Source organism: Dermacentor albipictus, chromosome 6 (genome assembly GCF_038994185.2).
Source record: "Dermacentor albipictus isolate Rhodes 1998 colony chromosome 6, USDA_Dalb.pri_finalv2, whole genome shotgun sequence".
Classification (NCBI taxonomy): Eukaryota; Metazoa; Arthropoda; class Arachnida; order Ixodida; family Ixodidae; genus Dermacentor; species Dermacentor albipictus.
Genome location: NC_091826.1, coordinates 50,852,185 through 50,878,278, shown reverse-complemented (window position 1 = coordinate 50,878,278; position 26,094 = coordinate 50,852,185). Strand labels below are relative to the sequence as shown.

General features: G+C 45.5%; 1 protein-coding gene and 1 long non-coding RNA gene across 3 annotated transcripts in view; one reads left to right on the top strand and one right to left on the bottom strand.

Annotated features, from left to right (window-relative positions):
• Positions 1 to 224: 224 nt before the first annotated feature.
• The window catches only part of LOC135918706 (phospholipid scramblase 1-like), a 48,179-nt gene continuing 22,309 nt past the window's right edge, over positions 225 to 26,094 (bottom strand). For both annotated transcript variants that reach the window (XM_070520795.1, XM_070520794.1), the window contains 3 exons: positions 10,257 to 10,427; positions 1,282 to 1,440; positions 225 to 454 (listed from right to left, as the gene is read on the bottom strand). In XM_070520795.1, the coding sequence (XP_070376896.1) occupies positions 389 to 454; positions 1,282 to 1,440; positions 10,257 to 10,427 (396 nt within the window). In that variant the 3' untranslated portion in view covers positions 225 to 388. The remainder of the gene's footprint in view (positions 455 to 1,281; positions 1,441 to 10,256; positions 10,428 to 26,094) is intronic.
• Positions 11,350 to 26,070, top strand: LOC139061084 (uncharacterized). Its single transcript, XR_011515163.1, has 4 exons — positions 11,350 to 11,418; positions 12,851 to 12,959; positions 21,242 to 21,301; positions 25,809 to 26,070. It is a non-coding gene; the product is annotated as an uncharacterized lncRNA (long non-coding RNA).

The window sequence follows — 26,094 nt, the reverse complement described above, 5'->3', positions numbered from 1 at the left end:
ACCTGGTGCTCAGCAGCCCAACAACATAGCCACTGAGCAACCAAGGCGGGTCGGTTTAGAAGTTAGGCCACCTCAGAAAGGGCCGCGACAGAGCAAAACAATGCGGTGGTCGGAAGGCTTTGCCGCACCCACAGCATCTTTGCTACGATAAACGGCTTGTGTGAGGAAACGGATTGGGTTCCGTCAGGCATAGTCCAAATGAAGGAATGCACCATCAGCGCACATATGAGAAAAACAAATTTAAGGCTTGAACCGAATCACTTCGTACTGACTGCAATCAAGTCTGATTTGAAGGATAGCACTCGGTCGAATCAAGTATTGAGAACTCAAGCCACTGCATCAAGTTCAATGACTGACGAAGCCATTTCGCTGTACGCTGTCGGCGGAATCAGTTCCATACTCCGGGTCCTTTGTCATCGTTTTGCCCGTATGCTTCTTCGAAGAACATGTAGTCCTGTAATTTAAGATCGGTGTATAAGTGACTCCAAGCGGCACCAATAAATAACATGGAAGTGAAGATTGAATTCAAGCGTGCGCACACAAACACGAGGTCACCGGTTCTCGCAGTTTGCTTGTTATACTGATCAGAAGTTTGAGAAATGGTCTCCGTTCTTGATGCGGCTTTTCTTTTTGTCTAACGCAGAGTGAAGTTTTTGTTATAGTGCTGGCTTCAGTAATGAGCGAGAAATTCTTATTGTTTTCGGACAGTTAACCGACTTCCCTCATTCAATTTGCGGAAGTAGCACGCTGGAAACCAAGTCAGATATTATTTTTTTATGTTTTGACCAATTAATAAATTCGCAGCAGCTACTTACAACTGCTGACCTCGTCCTTGTGAAAAAAAAAAGTATTTTTGCAATTTTTTACGCCACGCCTGCGATAAGAGTTATCGAAGCAGTTGCAGCATGTACAAGTAAATTAAGTAAATTATAAAACGCGAGAGCAAGCTCAAAGAGAAAAAAGGAAAGTAGCTTCGTATCGCGTATCCGTCTACAACGCAGTATACGCAGAATACGAGCTTCCAATAAAGTATTTTAGCAAAGCATAATCATTCTTTCGTCCTCGCACCGAGTGTATGTGCGTATTTGTTTGAGCGTATGGGCACTTGGGAGGAAATTTACGGCATCTGTAACGGTAGAAGGCTAATGCTACGGTAAATAGACTAACATCAATGTCGAAGGATAACCCTCTTTGTAAAATAAATGCGCCGACATCGCGGCGCAGATGCACATAAGTGTTATTGCTCCTGCGTGCAGGCGTGTATTGAGGCGTGCCGCTTACTATGAGCATTGTGGCGGCGATGAGAGCGGCCTTCAAATGCACATCCATGTCCAACGGAAAACTGACGCCGAAGGTGTCGGCATCCGTGAAGTACTCCTTCAGTAGCCCGCTCCAGTGCTTGCTAATCTTTCCGATTGGCTGGCCGTTGGTTGAGTAGACCTACGAGACATCGGGAAGTTTTGAAAAGTGTATAACATTTGTTCCGACCGCCGACAGATAAACTTGTCTCCATCGAAGAAATGCGGACATTTAACCAGACACTCGCACGTCCTACTGTGATCATACCGCTACTAACTAAATGTGTGTGCGACAATATTCGATTTCCCCGATGGCAGTGAAGATTCAACAGCCGCGTGAATGGAATACCAAAACTACAGGAGGACGTTCGCGGGACGCACAGTTGCTGTCTACGTCTCTAATGACCTTTAGTAACAAGCAAATATCGGCTCACATTGAGAAATTACCCTTTTACAACATCGAATGTCCTCAAAGAAAATGATCAGGCAAAATCTGACGTCACAGAAATATAATGATAATGATGATGATGATGCTCATTAATGGAGTTTTAGGCCCAAGGACCAGGGAAGGCCAAAGAGCGCCAGAAAATGGTTTAATGTAGTTGATGTCAGAGTGTATACGTGTCATTGTCAGAGCGTATACGTGCCCCGCTGTATAGAGGACCAGAAACATTTGCTGTATAGTGCGGAAATATACGTTTAGGTAAAATTATTGCAGTGATACACAGGGTGTCCAGCGACATGTTGGTCGAAAATAAAATATACGCTACGAAGAGGTCATGTACTAAAATGTGTGGTTGTCAGTAGCAGTACTGCCACATCAGGGTTCTTTGAGAGCAAGGGCCTGGAGGCGTGCGCTATACAAAACGCTATCATCGCAGCGGCGAGTTCACAAGAGAAGCCGCGTTACAAAATTTTTGGGGCTGATAGCACGCAGCAAACGGACTTGACTGAAAAAAATATAGTATTGATTTCATGTTGAATAGTGGTCCATTACCAAAAAACATTGCCGGTTGAAGTGGTAAAGGTTGTCTGTGCGCAAGAAGAAAGCTTTTTTCGCCTTTCAGCGTCTGCTTCCCAGCTCTACAATAAGACTTAGATGATGGTCAATCTCTCGCTACATTTAGCACACATCGGAGGTTCATCGCCAGTCAACAACTAGTTGTGCGTGAGTGAGTGAGTAAAATAACTTTAATAGGTCCAGAGAAGACGCAGGGGAGACCCCGCGCCACCCGACTAGTCCCACGAAGGGACCGCCAAGCCGAGCTTGACGGTGCGATCGCGCGCACTCTGGAGGGCCAGGGTTTCGTCGTTGAGTTCGGGGCTGCCCAAGAGCGCAGCCCACCTATCCTCGCTGAAGGAGGAGCCGATGGCTTCGCACTCCCACATCACATGGTCCAATGTTGCCGTTAGTCCACAGACAGGGCAGTCCGCACTGGAATACCTTTCAGGGTATATTGCATGAAGAAACGCAAGGTTAGGATGCGCACGGGCTTGTAAAAGTCGAAGGGTCACCGCCCGCGCCCTGCATAAGGCGGGGTGTGGGAGGGGGAATGCCCGTCTTGACAGGTAGTAGTGTGAGGTAACCTCATGAAGCGTAAGCAAGGGTTCCTCACGGGGCAGGGGAACTGCGGAGGCGGCGCGGTCAGTGAGTCCTCGCACGGCCTCGTGCGCACCCTCGTTAGGGTTAGAAGGAGAGCCCTCAGTCGACCCCAAGGGAGCGGGAAACCAAGTGGTAGAATGCCGAGATATACTTTTGGCGCTTTGGAGAATGCGGAGGGCCTGCGGGGAGACCATCCCGGTTTGGTTGGCCTTAATGACGGCCTTTCAATTGCTATATATTGCCTCACTGCGACCATCGAACACAGCCAGCGCGATCGCAACCTGTTCGGCTACCACGGGCCTCGAAGTGCGTGGCACAGCAAGTGAGTCTAGAATTGGAGTCGACGATGGAGACGGCGAATGCCTCTTGATGGACATACGCCGCGGCATCCACGCAGCTTGCCTCAATGTGGTTGTAGCGGACATGCTCGAGTAGAGCTGTAACCCTGGTTCGACGTCTGCCGACGTTGTTTGCAGGGTGCATATTCCGGGGAATGGGCGCGATGTGCAGTTGAGACCTGATGTCGCTGGGAATCCGCATGGCGTCGGGGCATTGGTCGACAGGGTTGAGGCCCATCTCGTCGAGTATCTTGTGGGCCGCCGGGGTGCTGGATAGCCTGAGCAGCTGTGAGCGCTGTTGTGACTCGATTATTTCTTCGAGCGCGTTTTGGAGTCCGAGCTAGAGCGGGTTTTCGGTATGGGTGCTGACAGGCAAGCCGAAGGCAAGCTTAAAGAATTTTATGTTGAGGGAACTGAGCTTGTCCCTCTCTGCCACATGCCAATCATGCATAAACGCCGAGTATGAAGTATGAAAAGTATTTCGACCACCTGGGGTTCTTTAACGTGCACCTAAATCTAAGTACATGGGTGTTAACGCATTTCGGGTGCTTATATATAAACGCATCTCTGATGTTTGCCTCTTTGTAAACGAGGTGGTCTATTGTCGACCTACCTTCTGGCAACCAACACTGGAAAGCGCCTAGTACTTTGCTATTTTTAGGAAAGAGATTAAGGGTGGGCTTATCATTTTTTCATGCAGCTTGCATAGACAGCTTATTAGTGCTACTGACCTGTAGTTGCTGGCTAATGACTAGTGGCGTCAGATGCACGTATCTTATTATGTCACACATAATGCGATCTCTCCCTGGCGCCGCGTTGCTGCAACAAGTGAGGGATGCCTTAAGTTCAGCTTAGCTACATAGGCGATTGTAACTCGCTTAATGTACCTTTGTGGTTAAGGGGCTGCCTCTCTTCACGTTCTTTAAGCCTGAGGAAAGTTTTTGTATAGTGCGAAGCGTACGAAGCATATTGAAAGTGTTTGCCTAGACAATCCGCCTGATCTTCCAGGCTATCACCATGGTCACTTAAGGGTAGAGGATGTGCTTGCCTGCCTATTAATTTATTTACCCTATTCCTGACTTTCGCCTTGCCCGTGTAGGAATTTTAACAGGAGAGGTACTTATCCCAACTCTCCCTTTTAGCGTGTCGACGTGTTCTTCTACGCTGAACCTTATTTGTGTAAAATTAATCAAGTTTTCGGCGCTTGGAAAGTCGCGAGGTCGTCCCCAACATTTGCTTTTGCTTTTCCGTGCTTTTTTGCATTCTCAAATATAGAGTCTGCTACATACGCCACAGCGTCGTCTATATTAAAAGAGGCAATAGCATCCATATGACTGACGTCGTGTGTAGGGAAGGTGGCCGAGCACGCCATCCATAACAGAATTGCCGAGTATATCGAGACCAACGACCTTTTCCCTCACAACATGATAGGTTTCAGGCCAGGCCTCTCCACTCAGGACGCCATGAAGCTTATCAAGATCCAAATCCTGGAACGCTGCACTCGGGACACGAGAGCCATCCTTGGTTTGGACCTGGAGAAGGCCTTTGATAACATCCGTCACGAGTTCGTCCTCGACGCCATCTCCAAGCTCGACCTGGGCTCGTCCTTCCATGCCTTCGTCAGGTCTTTCTTGAGCAAACGATGCACCATCCTCAAGGCTGGAGATTTGGAATCGGAGACAATGGAGCTGAGTAGAAGAGGCACCCCCCAGGGATCAGTCATCTCACCACTCCTCTTCAACATCGCAATGGTTGACCTCTCAAGGTATCTAGGCAAGGTCCAGGGCATCGGTCACACGATCTACGCGGATGACATCACTGTCTGGTGCGCGGGTGGTAGTGATGGACAAGTCGAAGCCGCTCTCCAGGAAGCTGTCGACACTACAGAGCGCTTTTTAACCAACACGGGACTCCGGTGCTCCCCAAAGAAATCGGAGCTCCTTCTCTACAGCCCAAGTAGAAAGGGCCGCAAGCCACAGAACTGGAACCCCCCCCCCCCCCCCCTTGAAATTGACATTAATCTCTACACCAGTTGCGGAGATCCCATTCCCAAAGTCGCGTCCATTCGAATCCTGGGAATGACACTCGAAGGGACAGGTACAAATAGCATCACCATTCACAAATTAGCAAAGAAGACGGATAGCGTCATCGGTCTAATCAGGCGGGTAGCTAACAGAAGGAGAGGCCTGAGCGAAGAGAATCTGTTAAGGCTAGTCCACGCTTTCTTGTTGTGCCATTTTACGTACGTAGCGGCCATGCACGTCTGGAAGAGGGCCGAGCGAGACAGACTAAATGCCATGATAAGGAGGGGGATCAAGAGCGCGCTCGGACTACCAAACTACACACGCACCGACCGACTCCTGCAGTTGGGTATTCATAATACCCTGTAAGAGATTGCAGAAGCACAAGAAAGGGCACAGATTCTCAGGCTCTCCGGCACCAGGGCGGGCAGACGACTCCTTACTGAGATGGGCGTCCCCCCGGCCACTGTCGAAGACGCCTACCAAGGCCTACCGAAAGAGCAGAAAGATAACATCATCATATCGCCCGCCCCGCGCAATATGCATCCCCAGCGCAACGTAGAAAGAAGGAAGGCCAGAGCGGTGGCGCTCCTACGCCGCGCAACAGAACTCCCTGGCGGCAGCTGCTTCGTTGACGCGGCCCAGTATGGCAACAGCGACAATTTCACGGTAGTATCAATCAACCACAGGGGTTCGACCGTTAACGCGGCTTCGGTACGAAGCACGTCGTCGCGTGCGGCGGAGCAAGTGGCCATTGCCTTGGCCCTCCTGGACGACGGACATGCCAATATCTTCAGCGACTCCAGGGCAGCCATCCGCGCCTTCAGCGTTGGCGCCGTGTGTAAGGAAGCCTGTCGCATCCTCGATGGCAAAACCATCACCACCCACACTCTCACGTGGTTCCCCGCTCACATGGGATCCATCACGGGAGGCCCCAGAAACCTCAACGAGCTGGCCCACTCCAAGGCGCGAGGTCTCACTTTCCGCGACCATGGAGAACTCCAACGCCGGCCCGCAGCGGTGGAGAATAGAGATCAACCGACCACATATAACGAAATTGCGCAGCACTTTTATCTCGGCAGGAGAGAGCTTCCCCTTCCACACAAGAAGTTAAATAGAGCGCAGGCATTGACCCTCAGATTACTGCAAACAGGCTCATATCCCAGCCCGGCTTTATTCCACAAAATTTATCCCGACACCTATGCCACTAGTTCTTGCAGGCATTGCAATGACATCGCTAGCCTAGATCATATGCTCTGGCGTTGCCCCTCGTTACGAGGCACGGAAGAAATCAACGAAGACAAGTGGCTCTCCGCTATCAAGAGCCCTGATGCCGGGGTGCAACTATGGGCTGTCCAGAGGGCCCACGATGCGGCGGTCGGGCAAGGCCTGGCTGTCCCAAAGTGGGAGCGGCCCGCAGCGCGCTGAGTCGCGTACCTCAGGACCTTATTAAAGTTTCGCATCCATCCATCCATCCATCCATATCATCCTGACTTAAATGTGCTCTCGGAGAAGTTCCCACTTAGCTGATTCGACCTTCCACCGAGGGGCGTGTGGCATGCATTCACCTTGTTTTCTGAAGCTTAAAGGGACACTAAAAAGAAAAAATTATTTCTTCTGCATCTGTAAATTAGTTTCAACGACGCTAAAACACCACTCTTACCGCAATAAGACGCTTGGTAAGCCAGAAAAAGAGCAAACACGAAAGACGGGTGGCGACGCCTCCTTGATGTTCCCGCGCCTGGTCGCTTTGACGTCATGGATTTTGATGGCATTTTCTAGGGCCTGCTTACTTATATAGTGGTACAGGTTGACTACATTTTGTTCTGAACCAAATATTAAACATATGAAGTTTCGGGAACCCTTACTCAGCGAACGCGGCCCAAATGCGAAAACATGCTTTGGAATCCCTGACGTTGCACTGACGTACCGGCGTCGGAGTTTCGGCGGGGAGTTCAAATACTGATACTTCGACGTTCATTTTCTCATCTTTTCTCATCAAGTATTGTTTTGAAATAACTGCCTGCAGGGTTCTCAAAACAAAGTTTTATTAGTCAAAACTGATTTATTGTCTCGCTCTAGTCTCCCTTTAACATAACTGGGATGTGGCCGCTTCCAAAGGGGTTCTTGAGAATGGACCACTCCAGGTACAGCATTAAGCGCACTCGACACTATGCTTAAATCTAAGGAGGAGTATGTGTTATGTGCCACGCCGTGATATGTTAGCTCTTTTTAATAAGTATACATGCTCCTGAAGAAAAAAAGTTTTTGATTAGGCGACCTCTCGCATCGCAACAAGTCTCCCCACAATGTGTTATATGCGTTTAAATCTTCGACGACGATGTATGGCAACGGAAGTTGATGTATGCAGTTTAGAAATTCGGTTTTAGTAAGCTGGTATTTGGGAGGGATGTATACAGAGCTGATAGTGAATAGCTTGTCAAACAACACCCCTCGGACCGCAACTGCCTCTAGGGGCATCCGAAGTTTTAAATCCCAGCAGGCAACACCTCTGTCGACTATGATAGCCACATCTTCGGATGACACGACAGTGTCAGCGTGGTCTTTACGAAAAATAACATATCGCCGTAGGAAATCCGCTTGTGTGAGACTTTAAATGTGTCTCTTGAACACACAGCACCTTTGGATTATACTTACATAGGAGTTCTTTAATGTCGTCGAAGTTGTGGAGACCTCGGACATTCCAGTGTAATATTTGTGTTTCCATTTTGAATGTAGTTTTTGGTCCTGTGTGTTTCAGAAAAAGAGTTTGCTCACAGAGTCCTTTAGTGTGAGGTCTGTCTTTTCTGTAGCGGTCGCGAGATTAGCGCCGCTCTTTCGGTGCTAGGGGCGCCGTCTGAATCGGTGTTGCGTCCACCTCTTCCGAGGCGGCGCGAGGCAGCCGCTCTTTCTAGCGGTTTGTTTGGCTTGAAGGCCTCGCCTCAGAAGCGAAACCCTGGAGATCACCAACCCGGAAGTCGATGGCCCCTCCTTCTCGGACGGCGGAGCTGTGCTACCTGCAGCCGCCAAGGGGACGGCTCAATGTGTGCGGGCCGGACAGCCGCCGGAAGCCTTAGTGGCGCTGCCCCCTGGCACGACACTTCGGCAAAACTGACTGTAGGCAGGCATGGCACCCGCCTGCGTGCTTCCTTGAATGGGATGTTTCGTTTTCCTTTTATTGCCCCTATTTATTTTTTTTCCATGATGGGCAAGACCGCGAGCACGCGGCGTGCTTCCTATCACACAGCGGACAGAGTTTTTACGCGATTCAGAGGAGTCCTCATGAGCACTGCATGTAGCACAAGCTTGGCAGCGTCGGCAGTTCTGTGAACTGTGGTCAAATCTCTGGCATTTAAAACATCTCAAAGGGTTTGGGAGACATGTTCTGACCTGGAGCTTCACGTACCCTGTCTCAATACTCTCCGGGAGCACATTTGTACCAAAGGTAAGTATTATATACTTTGTATTAAACTCTTTTCCATCGTGCCTTAGCAGGTGCGCCCCTCTTCACGGACCGGTCAGGTAGTCGGGGTAAAGAACTAGCCATAAGTGAGAGTGCATATTAAAGTGACCCCCTACCACACCATTGTGCGGGCCAGGTTACTGTCACTGGAACATGTCCACATGATACTAGCTTGTGCAATTGCAATTGTTGTTACAAAAAGAGATCGCCGCTATCTATCTTTGATGCTTTGTAGCCTGGTCAAAGTGCCTGAGTTGGGGCTTTCAAAGCAACAAAATATGAGATTGTTCGTGCTGATTTTTCTTGTTTTTCAGAGTGGATGACATCAAATCGGCGGAAGGTTTCTTTTTGGCGATGAAAATATTCGAAAATTTCATCGGTGCGCCCCCTCTTCAAGGAGTGATCAGGTAGTGGGGGTAAAGAACTAGCCATAAGTGAGAATGTATTTTTCGGCAGTAACGCCAACCAACCACCATGGAGCCCTACAGGGGGACGCTAGAATACCTGTATAAGATGCCTTACAAAAGGTACGTTACCACTATAACCACATATGACATAACCTAGGTTGGCTACTCACACAAGGTTAGCCCTTGCTTCTGGAAAATCGGAAGTAATAAATAAATGAGTAGGAGACGCCAAAGATGGAGAGTGAGAGAGAATGAGGAAGATTGGCGAGGGGGACAGGAAAAGGCAACTACTGATTTCCCCTGGTGGGTCTATCCGGGAGGTCCGTCTTCATGAAGCCGATGCCAAAAGGGCGCGTTGCCTCCGCCTGGGGTCCTTAAAGGTCCAAACTCCCGGCATCGGCTTAACCCCCAGGATCCCCTTTTCCCGGACACGGCTATGCCACGCACTGTTAAGCGCAGGAGTGTCTGACCCCATGTGCCCAGGCATGTGGTGGCACAACTCACCAAGCGCCTGCCTACACAGACGCCCCTGCGGGGTGAGTAGACGAAAAACTCCTCGAACTACCGTCATTTCTTGCGCAGAAAATCCAAGTGGCCTCACCGATTGTCAGCACAGAAGATCGGGCACTTCCTTCGGAAAACTGCCCAGGCGAACGACTATAAACACTTGGGTGTGCTTTCACTTCGCGCATGTTCTTTGCTCTTTCTGATGTTCTATTACTTTCTTTTTTCTCTTGGTCTTTTATCCTCCCCTTTTCCCTTCCTCAGTGCAGAGCAGCTAACTGGACACTGAGACCTGGTTAACCTACTTGCTTTCCCACTTTACATTTTTTTCTCTCTACAATATCAAAGAATAACTGCAACTCTTATCGTAAGAAGATGCTTATAGATCAAGAAAAGCCTCAAAATCGAGAGTTATGGAGATCCAATGTGAAGGTGGTACCTAAATGCTATAAAACTAAATGCGACGCCTACGATTGTCTTTATTTTCATGTATCCGTGTGATTTCATGCAATGACTATGCTTATGCCCCCTACCGGTCAGAACTTTAATGCGACGCAATGTTTCCATTTTTACGCTACACCGTTCACAACTTAAACCAAGATGCAAAAAGCAGTTCACTTACCGTGAATTCAACATCGCATTTACAAGGTATGCTTTGAGTGCACAGCGGTCCCACTATGTCCAGCACTCGCTTCTGATTGCGGTCGTGTATACTGAACGACGGATAGCATAAGGACCACTTCTGATATACGTGTGCGATGGTATTTCCAGGTGGTGCTTGAACTTCCATTTCCTATCATACAGGAAAAACCGAGGACGAATTGCGTTACCCTGTGAAATGATACTGATATAACATAGTCTTAGTGCCACGTGTTTTCTTTTTTCATTGCACAACCACACACGTTGTGTACGTGCGAACACCACGCTTCTCACAGCGGGCACGCGCAGAACGCATCTAGAACAGAACAGCATGCGCACGTGGCCGGCGTGTACCCAAGGCGCATATACCATCATTGCTTGCGTACGTATCTGCGCTCAACTACTACTCTCATAGTTCTCGCCTTGTTCGGTACAGCGTGAGACTGCTCTATTTTACCAAAAAAAAGAAAAGAAAAATTACCACAGATCCAGCGCACTCACTCGGACCTATGTTAAACGAAGCATTCTTAAATAGTATCGATATAGTGCTATACAGAGGCACGTGCCATACTCTTACTATTTTATTTCGAACGTACAGAACTTTCTATCCGCGCTACAGCCATGTGGAAAACCCTAAAGCTATGTTCACACTACACTGTAAAAAATTTCCGTAATTTTACGGTCAAACATGCCGTAAAAATTACGTAGACCGTTCAGTTTCATGAAAAACGGCGGAATTCTACGTAAAAAAACGGACGTGAGCTCTGTTTTTGAAATACGGAAAACCGTCCGTAATTTCATGTGGAGGGCAACTGAGCATGTTAAGAGCGAAAAATCACCACGCAACGAATATAAAGAAAAGACACGGCCCACATTTACCAGCTGTTACATAATATCACCATAGGTAACGCTGCTTGAACATTATTCATAGGCGAATCGTAAGTACGCCCACACAACGGAAGAGGTTTCAGTGGTGGCGCTGCTTACCACCCTTCATCGCTTCTACACGACGGGTTGCATTTCTCCGCCGCAACAGTACAGAGTGGACAGTGGCTGGAAATGGCGGTGTGTGGTGATGGTAGACCTGTTGCATTTGGGATTTCACTGAGAGAATAAGAAGGAATCGACGATGGACTGCTACGCAAGTAAGTGATTTAAGTGTCCTTTTTGTTGTTGGTGCACGTCGCGCGTGCGAAATGCACCGCGATGGCCGCTGACGGGCTCAACTGTGTTGTGTGAGCATGCCCTGTCAATGCCCTGTAACGACATTCCCGCTTGGCCGTAAGGATTGATAAAGCCGCGGCATTGCGAGTCTGTGATAAATGGCGTAGCGTTTGTTGTGCTGATTTCATATAAAGTACATTGAGACGCGTAGGCAACATCAGCGACGATGTCGTCTGTAGCAGTTCGTTATCGGCTGTATGTGGCAGCTGGTTTACTGACGTTGGCATTCCAGCTTTGCAATGTGTTGTGATGTGTTCTTGGCATTCCAAAATAAAGTGAAGTTACTGTTCTCCTTAGCAATCTCTCACGGCGCGTTGTAACACTATGTTAGCCGTATTCGGCGACGCATTGCATCACAGCGAAATTCTATTTTTCCTTAAGCTTAGGACGCAGTGTGCTTGGCGTGCATAATCGCTGTGTTCATACCCGTAATTGAAAGACTGCTTCTGGAATTGAAAGACTGCTTCTGGAATTGAAAGTCTGCTTGTGTATGAAGACCTCATGGAGCATGTTGCATGCGATGCCCCTACATCACAGTGAATGGACGGTGTAGCGTGCTTGCTGCCGTAACCTCGTGCGGTCTGCAGTGTTAGGTAACACTGGTGTAACACGGTGCCTTGGAACACAAAGACAGGATCGAGCCCGAGCAATCGTGCGCGATCGCACTTGAAAGTGTCCGCGTGATACCCATTAAGGGTCGCTGGAGAAGAAATTGATTATTTTGCTAGCTGGTAATCGGCATCAGATGTTTCGCGAGTTTTTGTTTTTGTTTTGTTTTTACTTCATACAGCTACCAGGCTGACTATCAACGTTCTGACGCAATGCGTCAGCATTTAACGTAATCTGGGAGTGCATTGCCACGTAAATTTTGCCCATCTGCGGCCGTAATTGTAAAGCAAGTGCATGTGATAAGTAATTTTTAACGTAACCTTGACACAGAATAGCGGTGCCCAAAAGTGTGTAATGGACATCCAAAGTTACAAATGTTCCAAACTGGTATAAAAAAATCAAAAGATGTGTCAACACTGATGTTAAAGGCTGGTTCTAATACTGACTGTCTCTAATTGCGTAGACTAATTTTCAGCATACAGGCATCAATACAATAATTATTCTAAAATACATGTTGTGAGTTATGTAGAGCAAAATGTCTGCTGTTTTGCCGAATAGAAGGTGCTTCATGAAGTCTTTTCTTTAAATGAGTTGAACGATACAATTGAAGACACCAAGCGATACCACAGCAATCGGTAATTCGGTGACAAGCTTATGTACAAGAGTATTTGTATATGAAAATGTTTTTGCTTTACTGTGGACGACCGGTCTGAAAATACCTGATATTATTTGCTTCAATTGCAGCTATTGCACCTGTCAAGGATGTCTGTGTGCCGGTTTGTGCACAATTTCTCAGCCAGCGGGCCTGAGAAAGTGTGCCACAGCAGTCTGTGTAGTGGTGCTCTTTGTTCTGGTAAGCTGTGCCATTCTATTGTATATCTGTCTTGCATATGCAGTCTTATTAGACAGTGATTGCAAATGTTGGTGGAATGACGAGGCCTATGCAAGTAGAGTAATTTTTGCAAGTGCATTCAAAGGATAATTGATGATTTGTTTTCCTGTGGCAACAAATTGGTTCAGTATGAGCACGTCAACTTGAAAGGGATATTGTTTCATACCTGACTTGGTTGCACATATAAGTGGTGTTTAAAAAAACACTTATAGTGCCAGAGTTCAAGACTTGAGGCAACAGATAAAACACGCACCAATAAAATAACTGTTTGTCTAGTGTTGGCTTAATGAGTATGCAACAACACTGCACACTGATCGTTAGCACTGTCATGGCTCCATGGTAACTAAGATTAGCCACGAATAAGCTCACTGTAAGCTAGTGTTGAGCTAACTATAACAGGTGAGTATGCGATGATGTAATTAAGTGCAACATTGGAAGGCAACGTAACAATGTAAAATTATAGCCTGAGCTCGCAGCTACGTTGCGTGGTCAGGCGACCAAAAGATATGAATATTTAAAAGGGAACGAACAGTGCTACTGCCAGAACGAAGTGACAGCGTTGTACACAGCAACGTATTCCCTTTGTCCTGTCTGTAGCCTTGTTCGGTTCCCTTCTAAACATGCACCAACAAGCAGCCCAATTCAGAATGCTCCGGCAGGTTGATCTGAATACTTCAATTTGCCAAGCAGGTTAAGTGATGAAACGCTAGCATAGTGGGAGCTATTCTGAAAGTTATGTCTGCTATGAAAATGTGTCATGAAGATACTTCACTGCTAAAAATTTGGTGTACAACTGCACAAAGCGGCATCAATAGCTATGTTGCTCCCCCATGTTGTGTCAAGGGTCTGTGCATGTTTTGTAAGATAATCCTTGAGTCGTCGGCCGGTTTGTCCCACATGATTGCGGCTGCAGGACAGTGGCATATTGTAAATAGCACCAACCATAGTACCTATGAACTCCAGCACATACTTTTTGATGTAAACTTCACGTGTTGCCCTGGTCCGGTTAGCATTTTGAACGTGCCCAGATTGCTTGGCACTGAAAATAAAAAGGTAGTTTCAACTCTCTGAGTAATTTGCTTGAATTGATGGTTGCCTTTGTGTACAAATTGCATAACAGTCATCGGCCTTGGCTTTCTCGAAGTTGTCTGACCTGAGACGTCAGCTACATTCAACTCCATTAAATGCTTCTTGGCAATGCATGCTAAAAGGCTGTGCGAACGCACTGTTGAAAGCAAACGTATTTGGTTATGGAGGCTCCCCTCCACGTCGGGGTGGTACGAAGTGTTAAATGTGCTCTCCGGTGTTCCTGCAGCAACAACATGCTTCAGTGTTCAGGTGCACCAATAGAAAAGGTAGAAACACCTTTGAGTGCAGGGAATAGCTCCAGCTCTATGCTCACCACAGAAAATCTTCAGGCTCAGATAGTGGAGCTTGCCTTTCAGTAGTAGTTTTGCTTACTTGAACATGCGTGGTACTTTGTAGGAAACATTAAAAAGTTGCTCAACCACTTTAAATGCGACTTTTCACTGCCGAGAACACTGTCAGCTAGTCGTAAAACACTAGCTGCTGTAAGAACCAGCGTAGTAAAAGTATTCTGCTTCATTGGAAACTTTCTACCCTATATGACGTGAAGTAAGCCTACTAAATGGGTTGAGTGATTTGTTTTCTGTCTTCTATACAGTGCTAGATGAGCTCATGGAAGGAAGAAAACTACATTTCAATGGATGAAGTGCCAACAGAGACAGCACAGTCAGAAAGAACAAAGACAGGACAAGGTGCTACTTGCAACTGTTTATTGAGGTCAAAAGCACTGAATATATAGCCATTGGGAGAGGGGGAAGAAAAAAAAAAAGAAGCACTGATTACGTGAATGCACATGTGCAAAAATATGGAAGAGGCATATGAAGGGAATCATAAGATTAACCAAAATCTAAAACTTATCTAAAAACATGCGTTCATTTCTGTAAATAGTCGGAGACAGGGTGTCGACACAGGCGTCCCCTCTTTTCTTAGTCTGGTTGGCCTCCAAAAGTTCACATGCCACAGTGTCTTTGCTTTTAAACATGATTGTTGTATCAGGAAGCCTTGCTTCACGTGCTTGCTTATTCTCATTCCCAGATGCCTTGCAATGAAGCAGCAAGTTTGAGCCATAACCATTTTTGAGTGAAAGCTTGTGCTCCTGCAGGCGTTCATTAATACATCGGCCAGTTTGTCCGGTTTACTCCTTCCCACACTTCAGCGGTATGCAGTATACGACCCCTTCTCCGTACTTCACAAAAGGTTTTGTGTGTTTATTAGAACACTCTACTTTCTTAGTCATCATATCCAATCAGACGGCACAAAGTAGCAAGTTTTTGGGGCTCGGAAGAAACCACAGGAATTTTGTATTTCACGATGACATGTGTAATATTATGCGCTGCTTTGTGAGAATACGATATCACCACTGGTTTAGCTTTCTTTTCCAATGTTTGACCTTCTTCACTGCTTCAGTTTCTTTATGCACCTTCTTCAACAACGCCTCCAAAACTTTACTCAATACCAAACAAGGAAAGCCAGCTTTCTTCAACTTCAAAATCTGTTCGTCAAAGGTTTTGTGTGCCTTATGACAGCACAATTCTTTAAGGGTAAATTCAAGGCACATAGTGGCAATCGCACGTTTAACAGTCTTGGAGTGCATAGACTTATACTGCAACAATTAATTGCAGGGTCGGTATACCGACCTCGTGCCCACAAAGAATTTCTGCCGTATCCAGTGGCGATACCGTATTCTCACGAAGTGGCGCGTAATCTTAAACACGTCGCCGCAATATATAAAATTCCTGTGGTTTTTGCTGCGCCCCGAAAGCTTGCTACTTTGTGCCGCCTGATTGGATCTCATGACTCTAAAAGTAGAGTGTTCTATTAAACATACAAATCCTTTTGTGAACTGTGAAGAAGCGGTCGTATACCGTGGAAGTGTGGGAAAGAGTATATCGGGCAAACTGGCTGATGTATTAGTGAACACCTGTGGGAGCACAAGCTTTCGCTGAAAAATAGTTATGGCTCAAACTTGCCACTTCATTGCAAGGCCTGCAAGGATGAGAATAAGCAAGTATGTGAAGCAAGGCTTCATGATACAACGATCGTGCTTAAAAGCAAATACACTGTGGCACATGAACTGTTGGAGGCCAACCAGGTTAAGAATAGAGGGGATACCTGTGTCAGCATGCCTGTGTCTGAATATTTACACAAGTGAATGCATGTTTTCAGATAAGTTTTAGATTTTGGCTAATCTTATGATTCCCTTCATCTTCTGTGTTCTCGCACGTGTGCCTTCACACAAGCAATGCTTCTGTTTTTTTCTTCCCCTTCTCCCCATGGCTACATATTCAGCAGCTTTTGACCTCAATAAACAGTTACAAGTAGCGCCTTGTCCTGTCTTTGTTCTTTCTTACTGTGTTGTCTCTGTTGGCGCTTCATCTTCTGAAAGCTCTGCACCAAGTAGCCCCACAACGTGTTCTACTGGAAAACTACCACTAGACAGTGATCTTCCATTTCTTGACCTCATTGTTTTCTTTGGTGAGTGTCATGTGCGCTGCATCTATGCTCCATCTTTTAAGGAGGGAATTCTGCCTTTCGCATCAGCGCACTGTTCGGCTGTGAAGCACTGTCACAGAAGCACGAAATAGCATCCTCAACAAGTCGAGGAGAACTTCTATACCCAGGTCTAACATTGGCCTACAGTGGTGTGACCACTGTTAGATCACATTCAGAAGGTCAGCCATAGTCTCAAAAAGACTGATGGGAGAGCTAGAACATTTATTTGTCACGTCAAGCAATCTGGGTTCAAAAAGGTGAATCAGACCAGGCCTTGACGCAAAGTGTAGCAAGAGGCACATGCAGCAGTTCAAGTGTGTGGTTGTTTACAACATCCCGCTGTCCTGCAGCTGCAACTAGGCAGGACAAATAGGCCTAATATTTATTTGTGTGCGTGTGCGTACGTGCGTGTGCGCGCGCACGCGCGCGCTTTTGTGTGTGTGTGTGTGTGTGTGTGTGTGTGTGTGTGCAATTAACCAAAAGTCTTAGCCTGCGCTCGTGTTGTTGGCCTTCTGCCGTCTTTTCGTGTTGTCCCCAAGTAATCAGTTGGTGTCACATTCTTATAGAATTTGCAGTTATGAGATTCATGCTTTGGAACATGATCAGAAGCTACCAAATGGATGACATAATCCATCTACATGTGTTGGTGTAGATAAATGTGTCTGTGCAGTAGGAGTAGGGCATCATATGTGCTTGTTTAGCACTTATGCACTTTTGTTTCCAGAGCTTGTGACACAGTGATTCAAACTATGTCTGTAAAAACAGTGCTGCAAGTTGCAAGGAAATGTTACAACACTTGTAGGTGAAGCTCGGTGTTGTGAGAGGTTATAGAAACTTGCTTTCAACTTGCGTTTTGCAAGTTTCTAGAGCATTTTTTAAAGATGCTTATTTAACTCCCGCGTGCATCGTGTTCATGACTCGCTATGAAACTGTCAACAAGTATGTCCTTTATGCCATCCGTTTCTGAAGATTACATGAATATAATTAACCCTTTGAGGGTCGATCTTTTTCACCATATTCGACCGCCCAGGTTCGTTTTTTTTTTATTGCAGATTCCAATTAGAGACTTATTTCAAAAAAAATTGACCGTAATTTTTCTAGGGTGTCCGTAAAGCGAGAAAAAAATTATTTTGTGTTGGTACTTATGTACTCTGTATTCATGAATAACAATAATAAAAAAGGAAATAAACCTATAAGAGTAAAAAATTTGATACATTGTTATAGTTCAAAGCTTTGAAAATGTGCACACGAGAATACCTTGCAAGACTCAAATGTTCCTGCTCTTTGTACTGTTATGTACAAATATGTACTGTTATGAGCAATATGAAAAGGAACACAGGAACGCGTAGAAAACACCCTCAGACCCAGCTGTATGGGTGATACGCAGCACCCACCATCGGAAACAAAGTGGAAAGGGGAACGCTGTTCTAACAGCTGTTCGCACTCCCGCCATGTGTCTGCAAAGTGCGGAATTTCGCATCGCCAGAACACTGTTCGATATTGCGTCACTGGTAACCTTTTGCGTCGAATCGTTACAAAAGATAGCACTGTTCCAGACTTCGATATTGATTTATGGTAAGTCTTCTAAACCGGGAAAATATGGTCTTTAAGGGTGCGTTCCAAGTTAGTTTATTGGCACTTGCCGAATATTAAAAAGATATTGAAGCAAACGAAATAAGGCAATAGCGTTATCGCAGCTTATCCTCGTCCTTTGTTTTGTTCGTTGGTGGCCTAATAATGCGTCATGCCACCATCGACTTGAACGATGGCCTCCATTCTTTGAGGCAAAGACGCGTAGAGAGCCTCGATGAATGCGGTATCATGCTGAAGGCGCTTCCACTCATGTTCTATTGCTTCCCATAGTTGGTCGGAGTTCGCCAATTGTAGTGAGCTCTTCGAAAGGTTCACTTTCATACGGCCCCAAACGTGCTCTATAATGTTCATGTCGGCACCCTTCGCACACCACTGAAGTTGCATTACCCCTCGCTCTTCCAAAAGGCGCGCCACGTCCTTCGATGTGTGAATGGGAGACAAGTCCTGCTGGAAAAAATAACACCCATCTGGGTGCGGCCTGTTCAACACATAAGGGATCATCTGGTGCTCGAGCAGAGTGCAATACGCAGCACTGGTGAACCTCCCATCAATTCTCGCCAGTGGGCCTAGGCCTGCGTGGGAAATCGCCCCCCAGATGTTCACAGACACGCATCCACTGGCGGCCACCTCCTGGATATTCTGCGGACTAAAGCGCGTGTTTGCGGTCCACCACACTCTCTTTCGTTGGTCCCAGCGGCTCGAGAACGTGGACTCATCAGAGAAAACTACATACTTCTACCCACTCTCGCTCCACCTGCGGTGTTCAGTAGCGAACCTCAGGCGAGCCGCTTTGTTGGTTGCGGTGAGCAGAGGTTCCTGTGCGGCGATGTGACTTCGCAGTCCTGCTTCTCTAAGCCTTCATCGTACCATGCTGTCGCTCAAGTTGTTCAAGCCAAGAGCGCCTCGAGCGTCCTTTGCACTTTGAAATGGTTTGTCGCTGACGGCAGCCACGATGCAAAGGTCTTGGTCGTTCGTTGTCGATCGAAATCGTGTGCGGTGCGGCGCATCGTTTATGCGTCCTTCGTCTCGGTAAGCCTGGATAATCCGGTTGACCGTTTTCAATGGGCGGCTTGTCACGAGAGCAATATTGCGCTGTGTATAACCTCTTTTAGACATTTCTATTATGTTTTCCCGTTCTTTAAAAGGCACTCGAGGCATCTTGAGGTTACAAATTCAGAGTTGACTGCTCTGCGTGGGCCACTGCAGTGTGCGATGTGAATTTTTCTGAACGAACTTCGTGCAACAAAGTCGGGCGAGAGGCAGTTTGTCAATGTTCTTTTTAAAAAATTTTTCTGTATTCTATTCCTCTGTCGTCATTGGTTCGAGCGTCGCCGCTGTTCGAGGTGCCACTTACAACTGAGTGCGTCTATTCAAATAAAGAATCGGTTTGAAATACAGGGCAAACTTTTTCTCAGAGTACTATCAAGCGGTTGCACGAAGAAAAAAAGAGAATGAAAGAAAAGAAAGTGAATCGGTGTAAGTCACTGGCGACGATCTCACCGTCTTATCGGCTGTTGGACGATCCATGACGTAAGCTGCTCCTTTGTAGAAATACCAGCGTGGTGAGAGTGCCAACAGTTAGTGGAAGAGCGCTCTCCTTTCCCCCTTCGTTTTTCACAGCGCCATCCGCGCATCGCTCCGAGTCTGTTTGCCACACGTTCCTGTGTTCCCTTTCATATTGCTTATGATAGTACATCCATAGCATAATCGAACTGTGTAGGTGCACGCACTCAAGAAAACTGTGCGGTTGTGTGCCCATCAAAAAAGCAAAACGTGTACAAACTTCCGCTAATCTTCATCTTATCGCCAGCCAGATGCAATTAGTTTTCGCGAATCTCAAAAAAAAAGAAAAGGAGCAACAGAAGCTCATGCACAGCAGCATCCTTCCTATGCGCACCCCTGCGAGCACTAAATGAGCGAGAAACATGCAGTAGCCTTTTGAGCGATTAGTAACGAGATAGCCATCAGTTTTGCAAGCGCAAGAAGCCAAAACCGCCCGCGAAAACAAAACCCAAACCGCCACCCGTACGCACGCCAATGCTCAAGCGGTAGTACACAGACGCGCAGGAGCAAACTAGCGCTAAAACAAACCATGCAACGAAAACTGAGAGAGTGAGGCGTGCAAGAGAAATTCCCTGTATTTCCACATAGTGGCAGCACATGACAGAAAAGAAAAGGTTAGGAAATTGTCGTGCTTTTTAAACCTACAGACAGCGCCGTAAATATACGGCATCTACCATTTTTGTACTGCGCGGTGCGGTATATTTACGTCATTGACCCTAGAAGGGTTAAGGAGTCATGCTCCTTGAAACAATTTCCCGTAACAACATTGCAAAATACCAGCTGAGGGTCTCGCATCTCTTACATATGCTGTTTTGCACATCATACTTTAATAAAACTGCATTTAGTAGCTGCACAGCACAGGCCCCATTTTGTTTTATCACACTTCTTTGTCTTTTTTCCCCCTGCCCCAGGTCTTATTTCAACAACTGCTATCTGCAGGCCGTCATAAAATTGCTTCAACATTGTTGACAGATTCCAATATTTTTTTCGAACCATTCTTTCATGTGAACCAAAGATAATTAACTTGATTAGCCTGACATGAAGATGAATTCGAAATAATTTATTTATTGTACTTGCTTGGTAGCACTGAACTATTTCTTTAATCAATATAATGCTAACAATTCACCTTTGTATTGCTGGGTGCCGGTAGAGATATGGTTAGTTATTCACCAGAAAGGATCCCGAATTTTCCACCTTCTTAGTGTAGGTTAGACACTCACTTGTTGCACTTCACAAAGAGCAACTTGTGGTTGCTAGGAAATAAAAGTTTACTGAGAATTTTCATGCATCCAATTTGATTCTGTGTACTAGCATGTTTGTATTAGCATGTATTTCATAGAGTTGAGGCTTCATAAATGTACATTCTGTCATTCAATGTCTGTGACATGGTTAAGCAGGTTGACCATATCTAATTAGAACTTCCTATGTTCTGGGGCACTTGTTTGCAACTTAAATTATGTGGTTTGGTGCTGTCAGTGTAAGCCTAATGTCGTCTTTTGTTCTCCCAGGAAGGACGCAAGCATTGCTGAGGAGCCAGTTGACCTGCCGCCACACTAATATTGTATTTGGTAAGGTCTATTACAGATCTTATTTTGTGTAGTACGTGCTATAATTGTGTACAATGTGTTCAAAACTTCAGTAAGTGGCTGTTCGACAACAGGTGTTTACAAATTAATAATTATAAAAGATGTTCAAGGTCATTAGTGATACAATTGCTGCTCACTGCTGAATTTTTTTCCAAATTAGATGATGAGCCATCCAGCAAGTGCGGCTCTCCTGGCTAATTATACAAACTTTCAAATATGGTTAATTTTTTATCACAAGTGTACAGCAGTCGGGGACAACTGTTCACAGCGACAATTTCATAATATTTACTTACATGCAAAAGTGAGTCAAATGTCAGGTGTACTTATGAAGTTTTGTGAAACAAGTTCATCATCATATTGCTTACTTCATTGAAAAGTTTGTCGCGGAATTCTCACTTCTATGAACAGATCAACAGTTGTCGAACGATGGTCGTCTCTATAGCCAATGTTTGGGCAAGAGGCTTGTCTTCAGAGCACTAACAAGAGACTTCTTTGCCATGCAGCTTGAGCTGATCAGTATGAAGAGATTACATAGGATAGGAACACAAAGCATTAGTGGGCCTCTTCGATTATCAGTCCTTGACAGTCCTGGACTGCTTAGCAGTGCTGTCCCGCATTCGATTTTCTCAATCAGCTTCGGACGCCCCATCCACCAGTCCGAGAGCACCCAGTATCGCATTCGTTTTACCAGAAGTCAGACTCTGCGGACTCTCAGAGCTGTCAGCAGATATTTGTTCTGACATATGCAAGTAGCTAGCAGACGGCGGCTGTCTTAAAAAGATGCACGCGGGCTTGACGCCATGTTTTAAAAGAGGCTGTGTGTTTATGTGTACTTTGTGCGTTCCAGACAGCAAATATCATGCACTCAGCTATCGCTTCCGTTAAATCGATGCTTCGTGTGCCATAATGCGAGGTTTTCATGAGGGGTCTAATTGCTGCAACCTTAGTCCTTGTGTTTTTTAAGACAAAGCACAGTGATCACGCGCAAATGCTTGCTTTTCTTGATGTGTTTCGTGAAATCTGTCATGCTCATTGCTATATGCATAGTAAACAGGTAGATTTTGCTTTTCAGATGAGTGAAACTGGTGAACGAGGAAACGTATCATATTGCATGTAGATATTTAATGCTGGTAGCTGGCATGGCATACAGGGTGTTTCACGTAACTTGAGCCAAACATTAAAAATATGCAAATGCCACATAACTGGACAGAACCAAAGTAATGTTGTTTGCCCTCGCTTCGAGATACTCATTTTTTTTTCATTTTGCCAGATTAAATCATTAGTATTCGGTAATTAATCAAATTCTCAAATATTATGATTAATACATGCTACATAAAAGTGTTTTTCCTAGCGTGAAAGAAGCCTGCAAATACACACTAAATTGTTGCGTGACTGTCCATTCGCAGCACCTTGCGTGTATTCGCGAGCTTCTTTCTCGAAAAAACACTTCTACGCAGCATGTCTCGAACAACACAAAGCTGTATGGGGAGCTTTTCATGTTGCTCTACAATTTTCTCATGGACACTTCTAATCTAGTTATAATATTTGAAAAGTTGATTAATTAACGAAGTTGAAATATTTATTTTGGTGGAATGAAAAAATATCCGAGTATCTCCAAGTGACGGCAAACAACATTACCTTGGTTCTGTCGAGCTACGTCACACTTGCATATTTTTATTGTTTGGCTCAAGTTACGTGGGACAACCTGTATAATCAGAGCTTCACCGATTGCTGTTGTCATGTGTGCTGATCCCTTCTGTTACCCAAATTCGAAATTTTGCTTTTGGTTGTGCAGGATTAGTAGACAGTGTAGACGCGCTTTGTCCTAGACACACGTCAGGCCTTTAGTAGACGGTTTCATGAGCTTTGAGGATATCGGCCTGTGCTTTGTGGGTGAACAGTGATCTGGCACAACCGTGTTTTTGCTTATTTTTGTGTGGCAGTGACGCTTAAATTTTACAGGAAATAAATGAGCTGGCTTAAATACAGCGGTTAAAAGGCCCGAAGAGCGAGAGCACGATGTAAACTGAGCTTTGTTAACATGTTCAATGTGCTCAGGCTGCGATTCCATTATGCAAGCTTTATGGTTGTGCCGGCGACATGGCCTCTGAGACTGCATTATTTTGATGACCACGCTACTGAATTTGCTGGGTAGGGCGCAATCTACAAGTAGCTAAAAGCATGAGGTAATGGGATTGAATCCCGTCCACGGTGGCTGCATATCAATGGGGGCAAATTATGAAAACACCCATGTACTTAGATCTAGGTGCACGTTAACGAACCCCAGGTGGTCGAAATTTCCAGAGTCCTCCACTACGGCTTGCCTCGTAATCAGAAAGTGGATTTGGCACGTAAAACCCCATAATTTAAGTAGCTAATAGCGGACAACAGCAGCCAGGAGAGCGACCTCCAATCGCGGTGCTTTCAAACAAAACCTCGGACAGTCCCAGGCAGCGGGATCACATGACTGTGATGCGCCCTTCTGTCAATGCTAGCCAGACCAGAAGCCGCAGGTGGTTTGCGGACAGTCTGGGACTGCGTAATCGAAGGGGCGCAGACATACATACGCTCTCACATACATTATGTCCACTGCGGGATGAAGGCATTTCCTAGTAATCTGTAAATATATATGGCTTGCGCCAACTGACTCCATCCTATGCTTGCATATTTACAAATTTCTTCATGGTGCCTAGTTCTCTACCGTCCTCAACAGCGGCTTTTTTTAATTTATCATGCATATCATTTTTTGTCGTTCCGTTGCTTGTTGAGCAAACCTTCATTCTCAAGCTCCATTTTTATCATGCCAGGTTTCAGTCTCTTAGGTTAGTTTTATCACAATGCAATGATGGTACTTTTAAGACTAATGGTAAGCTATAGACGGTGACTCAGTAATGTGTGACTTAAGTCTTCTAAACAATTTATAGTCTTTAAATTTTCTTCTACTGATCCAGGACTCCTGTGACTAACTGCCTTAAGTAACATACTTCATTGCCTTCTTGCCCTAGAAAATATAACTGGTGCCTTCTTGCAGGCCTTTAAAGTGGCAACATGTGTACTGCAGACAGTAGGGCATGTTCAGATAAATTCAACTGGACATGCCTGGCGATCACTTTTAATTTTGATTTAAAAGTTTATTTTGCTGCCCGAGCCTGGCGACAATGAAATTAACCTTAGTTTTCCAAGAAAAAAAAAGGTGTCTCTGCAAAAAACAATATAGAATGAACTGTTTAGTTAGGAGCATTTTTCCTGGATTTTACCGAATCTGCACTTTGGATAGATCCGAAGGAAATAGTGTTGTCGCTGCGGGTTTAAAAATATTTTGTACCAGACTGCAGGCCAATAGCAATAATTTCAACTAATTACCACAGAGTATCCCCACTACGGTATAAAGAAGAAAAATTTCGGAACGAAACATTGCACAAATTGACCAAAGTTTTTTTTCTTTGCATTTACTAAAAGCACGGAATTTGGCCATCCTGTTCCCATGAGTCGCAGAAATTTGAGCAAATAGCTCTGTCCTCATTGGCTCTCAAAATCTATGGGAAGTGCTCATGTTTAGGCATGTTAATGAATTACTCTACTTTAAAATTTTTTAGGAGAGGCTTGATTCATTTCAGAAATTTCCCGAATTAAGCGCATTTGCATGAAGCAATGCAATCTAGAAAAATATGTTGCATTATTTGTTTCGTTATGGGATTGCAAGTCAAGAAACGGACAGAATAAACAGTGCTGCCTGCCAGAGCCATGTATGGGGTCCAGGCATAATTGCAGGCTTCTTTACAAAAAGGGCAAATTTTTTGGTGAACACAGTGCAATATTGTAACTTTTTATGAAGATGGGAAGGGTATGTTGATGCATTCGGGACCGTAACTTTCAATTTTCACTGCTTGAGTAAAAAGAATATTACGCATTGATACTTCTTCCGTGACACAACAGACCATATCCAAAAGGGGCTGACAGCTGTTGTGACACAGTTGTGGTGCAAGCATGGTTTTTTTGTATTGTCGCTATTCTACCAGCCTGTCAGCTGGACAATATCTTTGGCTTGCTTGTTCTGCGTCGGAAGTAAACAACATGCATGGTTTGCGCTTGTTTCAAGAGTGCTTAATTGTTTTGGGAAACAGTGAAATCTGCAAGGTTGTTTAATGGAGCAGTGAAAGTTGAAAACTATGGTCTGCAGTATGTGGCCATGGCAGCTCTACCTAAATATGGGAGATGTAATCTCCGAATGTCATAATGTGCACGTGACATCTTTGACTGTTCCAAGCAAACCATCAATTGACTTGGGTCCTTTCTATCTGAAGCTTTTTATGCTATAAGGCTACGAATGAATATATACCAACATGGCTGAGTCTGAACCATTTCTTTTGACAAGAGCACTTGTAGTGACAGTTGTGAATACGAAATCATTGTTTATCTGAGTAACAGTAGTGATGATGATGGTAAATAATTGAACAGCCTTAATTGATTGGTGTTTCTTACTTTTCAGTCAAAGCCGAAGGACTCTGCAAGCAGCCAGTCATTCCAAGTCTCAACCAATCCTTCCTCTAGTCAGCCAATTTCTAGTGTCTATGCGGAAAGGACTTGCGCAAAACTGGACACGGGACACTAAAAAGGCGACAAGGACAGGCGTAAACTTCCAACCGGTGTTCATTACAAAAAGGTATGTATATGTACTCTTGCACACTTGATCATAATCTGTTACAATCGTGCAAGTCAACATGGTCATCACAAATAAACAAGCGCACCAAGGCCTAAGGCAGCTTCCCGCATAC